General features: G+C 36.2%; 1 protein-coding gene across 1 annotated transcript in view; it reads right to left on the bottom strand.

The window, feature by feature from the left end:
• USP37 (ubiquitin specific peptidase 37) overlaps positions 1–12,466 on the bottom strand; it is a 79,262-nt gene extending 66,796 nt beyond the window's left edge. The window contains exons 1-5 of the mRNA XM_007959549.1: positions 12,311–12,466; positions 7,609–7,780; positions 4,383–4,480; positions 1,420–1,598; positions 978–1,055 (exon numbers count right to left, since the gene is read on the bottom strand). Coding sequence (XP_007957740.1) covers positions 978–1,055; positions 1,420–1,598; positions 4,383–4,480; positions 7,609–7,780; positions 12,311–12,466 — 683 coding nt within the window. The remainder of the gene's footprint in view (positions 1–977; positions 1,056–1,419; positions 1,599–4,382; positions 4,481–7,608; positions 7,781–12,310) is intronic.
• Positions 12,467–13,300: the final 834 nt, after the last annotated feature.

Here is a 13,300-nt window from a genome sequence, read left to right as displayed (position 1 = left end):
GTTTTGGCTATTGTAAATAGTGCTGCAATGAACATCGGCATGCATATATCTGTTCTTGTTATGGCTCTCACTTCTTTAGGATATATACCTAGTAATGGGATGGCTGGGTCAAATGTTATTTCTAATAAGCAGCAGCTTTGAGAAAGGTCTTGAGCTTCTGGCAATATGGATCTTGTATTTGGCAGAGTCTTCATCTCAGTGGCCTGCCATGTTGTCTGCCAATTTGGGACTGTTAATGGACTTGAACTAGCAGCCTGCCGTGTTGCCTGATAATTTTTTAACCGGGCCATTTTACTTGTTGACTTTGGGTTTGCCAGCCTCAGCAGCCAGCAGCTGCCTAAGTTAAGAGAAATCGCCAGCTTCAGCAGGCTGGGGGCAAGAGGTGGAGCTGAAGCCTAAGGTCAAGGGGCTTTCACCCAGCCCTCCGAGCTGGCACTTTGAACTTGGACTTCCAGCCTCCTAAACTGTAAAAGAATAAATCCCTGTTTGTTAAAGTTATCCACTTGTGATATTTCTGTTGGAGCGGCACAACATAACCAAAACAAGAAGGAAGGTGTTCACACTAAAGGAGCAGCCAACAGGAAAACAGTAGTTTAGAATTCTTCACACTCCTCAGAAGGAAGGTTGGGCAATCCTACTTCCATAGTGATAACTGCCTCAAAAGCCCAAGGAGGGGTCGCTAGGAGTCGGCTGACTTGATGGCAAATAACAACAACAACAACATTCCGCCTCTAGATAATAGAGATAAAACATCTAAGATAGGAGAAGTGCAGATGACATGCTGAAAGTAACATCAATGACAAAATCAGGATCCAATGATTCTACAATCCACTGTTACCAAAACATTATCAATTCTGTTCTTCTATCTTGGGAATTACTATAAATTGAGCACTATTTCCCCAATCTTCCCTAGTGGTTATAATTACCAATAAAAGAAACACTCAACTGGTGACATAAAGGTTCTTAAAGCAACTTACGATGATGAATCATTTTCCTTAGGGTAATCTTCATTCAACTCTGAGCCAGATGACAGCATTCTTTTCCTCTTTTCAGTCCTATCAAGACATAGGAAAAAAGGTAATTAAAAACAAGTCATAATTAACCCATTAAAACTATAAACTACCATACTCACAAACAGGAATTGTGACTACTTTTATCTAATTCACTATACCATAGCTAAATTAATATACCATGTATTTGCACGCTCAATATGTGTAACTAAAATAAATGACATAGAAACATACTTCTAATTAACTACCAAAAATGCACTCTACACTTTCTTCTTTACTTTTTCTAATGCCCTTTACTCACTAGACATTCTCCTTCCTTTCCTCCTCAAATTAATGGTCTTTCTAAAAGGCTAAAAGAAACTTATAAACAAGTATAGCAAATGACTAAGTATTAATAAATTTTTCATACCTATTTTCTAATAAGCCTGATCTAAGAGGTGTTGATGTAGATGTCAAAGAAGGAATGGTCCGGGTGACAGGTATTCCACTTCCTGCTGTAGTCTTAATAGATCCTCTACTTGGATTACCAAGAACTTTTCGAAATGGAACATCATCTTTAGTTTCCAAACTTCCCCTTTTTGAAGAGGCCTATAAGAATAAAGTTTACGACAGTTAAATCTTAAATCTTCAAATTAAGTGGAATACTTTCAGACCAGTGATTCACACATGGGGAGCTTTTAAAAAATACCCACAATTGGAGACCAATTTCCAGAGATTCTAGCCTTATTGATCTGGGTGGCGCCCATGCATCAGTATTTTTTTAAAGCATTCCAGGTGATTCTAATGTACAGACAATATGAAAAACTGAGTTTGACACTTATTTTCCTGTAGAAAACTTGTAAACTTAGAATTCCACAGCACACTGGCAAGAACCCTGCTTCAAATTACAAATTAAAAAAAAAACAAAAAAAAACAGTTCTAGTATTCAGCATGAGAATAGATCCTTGGGGGAAAATATATCCAATTATAATTATGATAAAATGACACAAAAGTGAGAAAACGGAGCAACAATATTTAGCTGTTATAACATAAATGCTACCTACTATATGCACCTCACATGACTCTTGAGAAGGTTCTAGGTTAGAGTAATAAAACAATTACATGTAATAAGCGTGAGACAAGGGTGTAGGAAAGTGAGACAGAGCCCATGTACCTAAGACAAATCAAGAGTCTATCCCCAAAACACAGCAAGAACATTTAGAGAGAATACAGTAATTTAAATGTATTTATTGGAAAACAGAACACTTTGTCAAAAAAGTTTTATAACTCTACATTAAGAGATACTTGATTTCTCTATGGAAGACACGGACAATTTCTTTCTTTTTACCAAATTACAATCTCAAAGGAAAGAAAAAGCTCTGTAAGATCAACTGGATGAATGGCTTAAATATTTATTTTCAAATAGGTGATGTATTTTCCAAGTTTGAATATCAAAATAATATTAAAAGTCATATACTGAGAAGTCTTACTACCACCCTTATCCCCATCCATTCAGTTCTCCCACTGTTTCTTTATGCAAATATAAATTGACAATTTTTATTCTCCTGTTACGCAAATAGTAGCATACTATGTGTACACAATTTGTAAATTTTTTCCAACCTTTTTTGATTATGACCCTAGAGACACCACTAATATGTTTGCTATCTTATCTATAATGATGGTTTTACAGGTGAATGCATATGCCAAAATGTACCAAATTGTGATTTTTACTTCATGTCAATTTTACTCCAATAAATGCCCTTCCCTATTCAACCTATAAAAAGAACCTAACAAAACAAAATAAAATCTCCTTTACTGCTTAGTCTAGTAAATGGACTAAATAATCCTTTCTGCAAAGCCAAACAGACTACATACAATTACTTACCAGAGAACCTTGCTTTAAAAACTTTATCTGTAGAAAGTTTTTTTTTTGAGTACTGAGTTTCCTTGAGATTGACCAAAAAAAAAAGAACCTGGAAACAGATAGTGGTGATGGATGCACAACACATGAATATGATTAATATCTCAATGGTACATTGGAGCTCTGGTGGCACAGTGTCTAAGTACTCAGCTGCTAACCAAAAGGTTGGCAGTTCCAACCCACCAGCCACTCCATGGGAGAAAGATGTAGCAGAGTCTGCTTCCATAAAGATTTATAGCCTTAGAAACCCCATGGGGCAATTCTGTTCTGTCCTACAGAGTTGCTATAAGTTGGAATCGACTCAATGGCAACAGGTGTTTGAATGGTACATGTGAAAATGGCTGAAATGGCAAATGTTTTGTCACAAACATATATCCACAATAAAAATATTAATAAAAAGAAGAAAAACTAAAAAGAAAAATGGTAAAATTGAAAAAATAAAATGTTTGACCAGATTTAGCCTGGTTTCCCTTTGCAAAACAAATGAAGAGACGTAGTGTTGCTAATTGCAATAAGGATATTAGTGCACAGCCAGGCCTTAAACTTTGCTAAGTATTTGTTAAATAAAAGCTGTTTAAAAAGCAAACAGAAGCTTTCAACACAGTGCAGAGGCAAAGTTCACACAGAACAGACCCAAATGGCATCATAGAAATAGAAATAGTAGCAGCAAATATTCACAGGGTTGTTAATACATAGTGCAATGAGCTGAACACTTACATGCATTTTCTCATAGCAACCAATGAAATATTATTCCTGTCTTAATTTTACAGATGAATACTCAGGCTTAGGAAACTTAGGAACTTCCTCAATGACCCCAGCTAGTAAGAGGAAGTATCAAGCCTCAAAACCAAACTAATGCTGCTTTAGCCAGAAGCCTGGAGGTTCAAATCCACCAGCCATGCCTCGGAAGGAAGATCGGGCAATCTATTTCCGTAGCGATTCTGCCTGGGAAACCCAAGGAGGGGTTGCTATGAATCAGATCCGACTTGATAGCAGTGAGTTTATTTTTTTTGAACTATCACTTGACTGCTAACCAGAAGGCTGGCGGTTCAAACCCACCAGCCACTCCTCGGAAGAAAGGTTGGGCAATCCTACTTCCGTAGTGATAACTGCCTCGGAAACCCACGGAAGGGTCGCTATGAGTCGGGGCCGACTCGACGGCAAATAACAACAACAACAACATGGTTCATGATGACCACAGGACAACACACAAAAGTTAAACTGTGTTCAGTAATACTGCATATATCCTTACATACATAGAAAGAACATGAAATATTTTCATAAAAAGAGTAGGAGGGAATAAGATGACGAAAACGGTAGATTTCAGATATCTGGAAAAATATGCTTATGACAATGCCAGATATATTATGCATTAGAGTCTACTTCCCGCAACTACCTAATAGAATATACATCACAGTCTGTCTGTGACTACTATTAAAATAAAAAAGCTAAAAATATTCAAATGAACATACCTGATTATCTGAGTAAGACAACTGCCTGTTGGTTTCCTTCTGTGAAGACCTACTGCCCAGAATAGCTCCAAAACTACCAGACCCCTGAGGTTTCATGGCTAGTGACCAAAAGAAAGAAAATATTAAAAATAACGTACTTTAATAAAGAGATTTACCCTTATTAGAATATAATATTGACGAAATGGAAGAAACAACAGGAAAGACTAATCAAGGTGCTGCTTATCAATCAACTCTTTCCAATAAAAAGTAAATTTGACATAGTAATTAAAATTTAGAGCTAGGGTCTCAAGCAAGATATTAAACATGCAGAAATTTGGGCAATTGTAATTGAAGGATAAATTTGAAAAAGCAAAAATGAAAATGCTAGAAACTCTTTCACATAAATATTTAGTAATTAAAAAAGGGAACTCTGCTGGCATAGTGCCTAAGGCATTTGACTGCTAACCAGAAGGCTGGTGGTTCAAAGCCACCAGCCACTCCTCAGAAGGAAGACTGGACAAATCTACTGAGCAATCTACTTCCATAGAGATACTGCCTCAGATACCCAAGGAGGCGTCACTATGAGTCGAATCAAATTGATGAAAAAAATGTAAATTTGACATAGTAATTAAAATTTAGACCTAGGGTCTCAAGCAAGATATTAAACATGTAGAAAATTGGGAAATTGTAATCAAAGGATAATTTGAAAAAGCAAAAATGAAAATGCTATAAACTCTTCCATATAAGTATTTGGTTAATTAACACTATGGGAAAGTCAGTCATGTTGTTTATAGCATGAACACGGACACTGGAAACCAAAGAGAGAAACAAATCCAAAATAGTGATAGGTATACCTCCAATAACATATGCTCTAGGGCACTTATATATACTTCAAAACATTCTCTAAAAGTATACTAAGAATAAAAGGGTTTTATTCCAAAGAAATGAATGATAGTTTAAAGAACATGCATTGTATAATATGAATTTGTATATTTTCAAGTATTTAATATTTTAATGGTTTTATTGTTTTTAGGTGCCATCGAGATGGTTCTGATCATAGCTTCCCTATGCACAACAGAACAAAACACTGCCCAGTCCTGCACCATCCTCACAATCACTGCCACGTTTGAGCTCATTGTCATAGCCACTGTGTCAATCCATCTCATTGAGGGCCTTCCTCTTTTTCGTTGACCTTTTACTTTACCAAGCATGATGTTCTTCTCCAGAGACTGGTCCCTTCTGGTATCATATCCAAAGTATATAAGACAAAGTTTCACCATCCTTCTTTCTAAGAAGCATTCTGTCTTTACCTCTAAAACAGATTTGTTTGTTCTTCTGCCAGTCCACAGTACATTCAATATTCTTTGCCAACACCATAATTAAAAGATATCAATTATTCTTGTCTTCCTTCGTCACGGTCCAGCTTTTGCAGACATATGAGGTGACTGAAAATACCATGTCTGAGGGGTCAGGCGCATCTTGGTCCTCAAACTGATATCTTTGCTTTTTAATGCTTTAAAGAGGTCTTTGCAACACATCTACCCAGCACAATTTGTTCTTTGATTTTAATGGCTGCTTCCAGAAGCTCTGATCATGGATACAAGTAAAATGAAACCCTTTACAATTTCAGTATTTTCTCCATTTATCATTTAATTTAGTTAGCCAATTTCTCAATGATAATCACTTAGAATGTTTTAATTCTTCAATGTTATAAACAGTACTGAACATCCTTTCACGTTCTTCTTGTTCAAGTGGATTATTTTTATAAGATAAACACCTTAGAATTAGAATAGCTAGATTACAGGACATACATATCTTAAATTTAAATTGTTATTACCAAATGTTTTTGTTAGCTGCCTGCCATCAAGCCAGCCCGACTCATGGTGAATTCATGTACAACACAATGAAACGCTGCCCAGTCCTGTGCTATCCCCATGACCGGTTACAGACTGGACTACTGTGACCCATAGAGTTTTCACTGGCTGGTTTTCAGTAGATTGCCAGGCCTTTTCTCCTAATTTGTCTTAGCCTAGAAGCCCCACTGAAACCTGTTCAGCATCACACCACCATACAGGCCTCCACTGACAGATCTTCATCTTATGGATAAGGAAATTAAATCTCAGAATATTAACTGTCTTGCCTAAAACCACACAGGAAATAACAAGCAGAGCTAGGATTTGAACCTAAGGCTGTTCAGGTCCAAACCCCATGTTTTTCCATTATACCATGCCGTTCAGATTCAAACTTAGGTGCCCAGATAGTCCGCTGGGCTTTCTACTCTAATGTATTTAGAGACACTAATTCTATAGCTAGTAAGTGATTCAATTAATACAATGGGATAAAATAAAAATAGAAATACGGACATTAAAAAAAAAAAAAAACCAACCAAAACTCACTACTGTCGAGTCGAATCCAATTCATAGAGACCCCTCCTTGGGTTTCTGAGGCATTATCACTACGGAAGTAGATTGCCCAATCCTCCTTCTGAGCAGTGGCTGGTGGGTTTGAACCACCAGCATTCTGGTTAGCAGTCAAATGCCTTAGGCACTATGCCACCAGAGCTCCCGGAAATATAGACATAGTCCCTGACATATTCTAAGAATTAAAAAAAAAAGTGCTCAATTCCTAGATTCTGAAATTCAACAGTTATTTATTAAATTGGCATAACTCAAAATTGATGGTATGAACAAATAATAAGTACTAAATAGCAAACCACCATAAAAAAGTTTTACTTTCAAGAAGAATAGTTTGTCAAATAGAGATTATTAAACACAAGCAAGGTAACACGGCTACATCTTCATTTACTAATGGTTCTAATATATTAAAGTTTAAAAAAAAAAAAACCTCAAAAGTTTGTCACCTATAAAATATTAAGTAACAGTAAAGCATGATGATGACAGAGTCGGCGACAAATAAAATTGGTGGTAAACTCGTTTTAAGCAATAGAGTATTCCTAAAAAGATCATAAGAATACATTTTTTAAAAAAATCAAAACACATTTTAAATGAAAGTGGTTAGAGAAAGCAAGAAAACCTGATCACACTAAATGATTTTCTACAGAACTCAGTTTTCACAGCCAAGAATAAAATTTCTGAATATGCGTCATATAGGTAAGGCATGTTCTAGATATTATGCAACAAGGTGACTTTACCAATGTAATTTAAATCTTCCTCCTTTTCTAGTTCTATTCTTTTATAACTTTTTTAACTTGTATTACAGGTCAGACCCTGGGATGACTTATGCTCACCTGAGTGAAGTCTGTTTTGATGGACTGCATCTAGAAACAATCTCATTTCCTCTGCATCCTTACTGGGTACTTTGTCGATAGACAAGAAGCTGTTATCTTGTAGAGTTAACATTAGGCGGCTTTGCTTTGCTCCACTGGGTCGAAGCACCACATTTTTAATGTTATGACTTAGCTGATTGAGACAAAAGGGAAATTATTTTACTAAAAAAATATAATGAAGTACAATAAACTGTCAAATGAATATTAAACTTTATACTTTCCAAGTTACATTTATCATTCTTCCCCATAGTAATTTAGTTCTTTTTTTCCTCCAACGAAAATGATTCCCATTTCTTGATGCATTTAAGTCAAAGATTTAATTAACTTTTGTTGTTATGTGCCATTGAGTTGGACCCAACTCATAGCGACCCTTTCTTAGGTTTCTGAGGCAGTCTCACTAGGGAAGTATATTGTCCAACCTTCCTTCTGAGGAATGGTTGGTGGGTTTGAACCACCAGCCTTCTGGTCAGCAGTCAAATACCTTATGCACTATGCTACCAGAGCAATTAACTTTTAGAAGGTACAAATAAATACTATGAAAATTCATTTTATAGACTATTCTTAGTCCTCTTGATCTTATGGTAGGGAATTCCCTATTTTCAAATAGAATTATAAAGTGATAGAGGATAAAAATTAGTGAGTTAACAATTTCCAGAGCTGGTATGGTAATACCACTATCAGTGCAGAAAGACAAATTAGAGACATTCTTTTTTGTTATTGTTGAACAAGAGCTTGTAAGGCTCTTGGCATATATTTCAGACATCTGCAATATGAAAAGATACATCAATCGAAACCACAATTCTCCAAAGAATTCCAACCTCTCAAAAGCACATCAAAATAAATCTTTACCAATATAAGAATACACCTTTAACTAAGAAAACTCACTTAACTTTAATTCAATAACCAAAATCGTAAGCACCCTGGCACTCTCTTAGTTGACTTTTCCTCCTCCCCAGAACTTGTTCAATAACCTATCTCACATTCTCCTAGACTTTGGATCTGTGAAATGAAGTTAATAATTTTTATTTTCTCTTGGCTGTCATTTTTCCAAGGCTAATTAATTAATAAATCTTCCAGTTTATCATCTAAATAATTTCTGCCAGACAGATATTCATAAATCCTTATTTCTTTAATGCTCCCTCTTAGCAAGCATATACAAAGGTTTCTAAGGTTGCCTTTTGGTGAAGATATACCCTCTGAACAGCATAAAGAAAGAATAAAATATTTTAGAATTTTTGAAAAATTAGGGAGAACTGACCTTAATTAATTTTTAGATAAGAATGAGAAAACTATTTTACCAGTTAATTTATGTTCAAATTTTTAATGATACTTATTTTTTAGCTTCCAGGTAGGTATTAAATTCTTATCCTTGATTAGAAATTCTCTGGTAAAAGCATAGTTAACTAGTTCAAACGTTTTAACACCAAAATATTTAAATAAGCGGTTTTAACATCTAAGAAGAAAACAGGTTGCATAAGAGCATTTTTCAGTAAATTTGCCACTTTCTAAAACTGAAACTTACACGTAAGGGGGAAAGTCTGCTCATGAGCAAACAAGAAGAGAATAATTGTGAATCTGGTTACTTTTATGACTGAGAATCTTATCCACCTCACAATTTTATAAATATTAAATGGTAAGGATTCTCAACTCTCTTAAGTCCAGACAATTCTGCTGACCCTCCAGTCTTGTTCACCGACTGCCTACTAGACACCAACTTCTGGATGTCTGACACCTCGAACAACTCATCTCTTTCTTTCCCAGTCTTCACACCGCACTTCTTCTCTTCTGCTCCCTATCACATAGAACACAAAAGGGAATGCTGTCCACTTGGAAACTCACACCTTCTTTTCTTCCTCACCACCCCAAATCTAGTAAGTCTTCTTAAAATCACTTTCAAATCTATCCTTTCATCCTCTCGCTTCTTCCACTGTCTTTTCTTTTAAGACTTTCATCCCTTACTTATACCTCAATTAACTTCCTAGATATCCTTCTTACCCTCTCACTATCTCTCTTAAAATAAAGCCATCTGTCTAGTTCCCAAATAAATCTGAATTTGAGATTCTTGACTTCTTAGAACCTGAGCACCCCATAACATGATAAATAGGACCTGGCTCCTACCCAGCTATTCAGTCTCTACTTGTGCCACTTATTCCACACTGTCTACGTATTTTCAAAGAATGTTCTTGTTCCCTCACATTTGCATGTCTTTGTCCATATATAGAAATCACCAGCACCTTATCCCCACCTAACTAAACTAAACCCACTGCCATTGAGTCAATTCTGACACGTAGCGACCCACAGAGTTTCCAAGGCTGTAAATCTTTATGGAAGTAGATTGCCTCATCTTCGTCCCATGGAGCAGCTGGTAGGTTTGAACGACAAAGCTTTGGGTTAGCAGCCAAATGCCTTACCCACTGCACCATCAGAGTTCCTTCCTTTATCCCTACAGTGTTTGGCAAATTCCTGATTATCCTCTAAATTCTCAACAGAGTATAAACCACTCTCTTCTGTGTGTTACCTCAGAGTCTTTGAAGTTATTTTCAGTTAAAATGATTTAACTACTCTTAAGTTTGAGGGGAATGATATCGCATTCAACTCGTTTCCTTAGCCCTTAATGCAGTATCCAGCACAACGTCAGTGGTTAACAAACAACCGTGGAATATAAACTGAACTAGAACTAAGGAGAGACTGGAATTGCTGATAGAGTCATCAGCCTCCAAAATACCTATATTTGGGACTGAAGCGTAAATACTTATTCAGTGCCAACTTAGGTTGACTGAAAAGATGAACCTCTATTTGAAAACAAACAAAAAAAAATCTTTCTTTTGCTAAGATGGCCACTCAATGAATATATTTATGTGGCAGAGACCATTGTTTCTAAAACCTACGTCACTACCTCCAACCTATTTAAGAGTATCTTTGAGACACGAAAATTTTATCTCTGATAGGGTTCTTAAGCATAAAGCTATGTATTGTTCTCTTATAAAATAGTACAACCATTTAGAATTAATATTTTATTTTTGTATAATCTAATTAACAAATCAGAATTTTAAAGTACAGAAAAAAGTAAGAATCATATTATGTTCCTAAATCCAACTCATATCAAGATGACTAGTTCCTGGCTGCAGAAGGTAAGTAGTAAAGAAGTGAAAATAAAAGTAACTTGCTTTTGCAGTGATAAAATGAGTGCCTTTAAAAACCTTAGTTAGAACAAAACAGCAGTAAAGGTGACCTTGAAAAATGATCTTTGAATGGTCTATCCTTTTGCTTTTTAGAAAACATTAACATGTTCTATTAAAAGCTAACACTAAATAATGATGAATACATCATACATAAAAAATGACCAATATTATCCTAAAGTGATTTTTAAAATACCACAGATATATAGTATCCAAATCCCTTTCAGCTTCTTTCCACCTCAGTTTGGTGACTACTGCCTGCTTTGTTACATACCACCAAACAATGCTGCTGAACAGTTTATAAAACATGTATAAGAAAATGTTAGTGTTCTGGTCAGTGAACACAAACACAGGTATATGGGTGGATAGATGGCTGGGCAGGCTGAACTATTAGGTATGTCTATGCAGCAGAGTGTACCCAAGACCATGTATAGTGTTGGCAGACACTGGTTCTACAGGTGTACTTGTATGTTCTGTAAGAATTCCCAGGAGTATAGTAGAGCTGACAAAGGACAAGATTGTAGTCACTTCTTGGTCACAGCTAGCTACCCAGAGGGACCGAGGAGTTGAATCTGTGGGCTCAGGACCACAGTCACAGGGGACATCAAGCTCAATTGGCATAATATACTACACAAACCATTGTTCCATCTCCTACTTTGACAAGTAGCAACCAGGATCTTAAAAGCTTGCAAGCAGCCACCTAGATGCAATGATGGGTCTTTCCTCATCTGGAGCAGAGATGAATGAATAAAACCAAAGATTCATGGAAACAATTAGTCCTCGTGATCGGTACACCATGAGATCCTCAGCCTATACAACTATGAGACCAGAAGAACTAGACAGTGCCTGGCTACTGCTGTCAACCACTCAGAGGGAGATCTATGTAGGAGATGCTGGATAGAGAAGGAGAACGATGTGGAACAAAACTCAAAATCATTTTGGGGGAAAAAAAGGGCCTAGGTTTGCTGGTCTGATAGAGCCTGGTGGAACCACTGAGACTAAGGTCCCTAACTGCCCTTCAGGTCTGGAACTGAACCCACACCTGTGCTTCCAGCCAAACAAAAGACAGGTATATGAGTTGAACATGTACCTGAGGTAGACACACTCCTTGGACAGAACAATCATGGGAGAAAGAAGGGCTGTTTATGCACAAGGAGATAGTTCAGGGGGCAGGAGTGCATGGAGGGATGGACACAGGGAAGAGGTAACTATTGGGAGGAAGTGGGAGGGGAGCTGTTGCATTGGGGTAAATTGTAGTCAACGTCATGAGACAACGTGTGTGTGAACTGCTGTATGGAAAGTGAATTTGATCTGTAAACTTTCACCCAAATCACAATTAAAAGAAAAAAAAAAAAACTAGTGTTCTGGAAATAAGAAGCAAGAAGTATTAGTCTAGGAGGGCTTACCAAGAGTCTAAGACACAGAACAATTATTCACTAAAGGGTCTGATTCAAGATCTATTCCAAACCAAAATTCAGTAATACCTGAAATATCCTTGGAATTCCTCCAGTATTGTAGTGAACAACTAGGCTGACTTTATTCTCTTTTTCCACAATTTCAAAGGATCCTTCTTTCCACTTTGTAATCCCAGTCTGCATACTTCGAATTCTGATAGGACCTTGTATCTTCAGAGGAGACATATTTTCTTCAAAAATAAATTGCTTCTAGCCAAATTAGAAAGCAAAAAAAATATCTTCACCTGACAGGTTCTAAAGAAGAAAAATAAAGTAAAATAGTAAGTTACAATTTACTAGTGATTAAAGTAAGAGTTTAAAAGAGAATATTTAATGTATCATCTTATGTCCCTTTCTCCATTTCAATAAACCATTTTTTATTAAGGATAGCACAGAGAAAACAAACAAAGCAGTCACCAACAGTGAGTGGCTACATCTAACCATCTTTTATTTCTTCTGAGAATGTTCCCTTCTTTGCCATGTGCTCAGTACCTATGCCCAAAATTCTACATTTTACATCCTAACAGCCATACTGCTGACACTAAAACTTGCCAATTAGGAATACTACAGTTGCCATTCCCAAAGTGATCTTTGCTACAATGTGACTAACCTTTACTTTCACCATTTAAGTACCTATTCTTGTCTTCCTTCAGGCCACCAGAGTTCCCTCAGGAATGTCAATGACTCTTAAATTTCAAACATTAGAAAATATTTTCAGTCACTTGACTCCATTTTTAGAAAGGAGTTCCTCCCAAAATATCTGCTTAGTCTGCAGTCTAAGCATATCTAACAGGCTGCAGTCTAAGAAGTAAACAAATTAAAAATTTACAGAATATTCAAATTAGTGCTATTATGAGAATTGCGTTATTTGAGAAAATCATTTACTCTCAAGAAAAACAACCAATCAACAAAACTCTTCCTAAAAACCACCTGTCATTTTTGCTTAACATTACCATTCTTGGAAAGACTCTTTACCAATTTTACCTTTGATAAACATTCAAGGTTTCCTGAATGAACCTC

This window comes from Orycteropus afer, unplaced genomic scaffold (genome assembly GCF_000298275.1).
Source record: "Orycteropus afer afer isolate SDZICR_OR568_19922 unplaced genomic scaffold, OryAfe1.0 scaffold00002, whole genome shotgun sequence".
Taxonomy (NCBI): domain Eukaryota; kingdom Metazoa; phylum Chordata; class Mammalia; order Tubulidentata; family Orycteropodidae; genus Orycteropus; species Orycteropus afer.
This window is presented reverse-complemented; position numbering and strand designations above follow the sequence as displayed.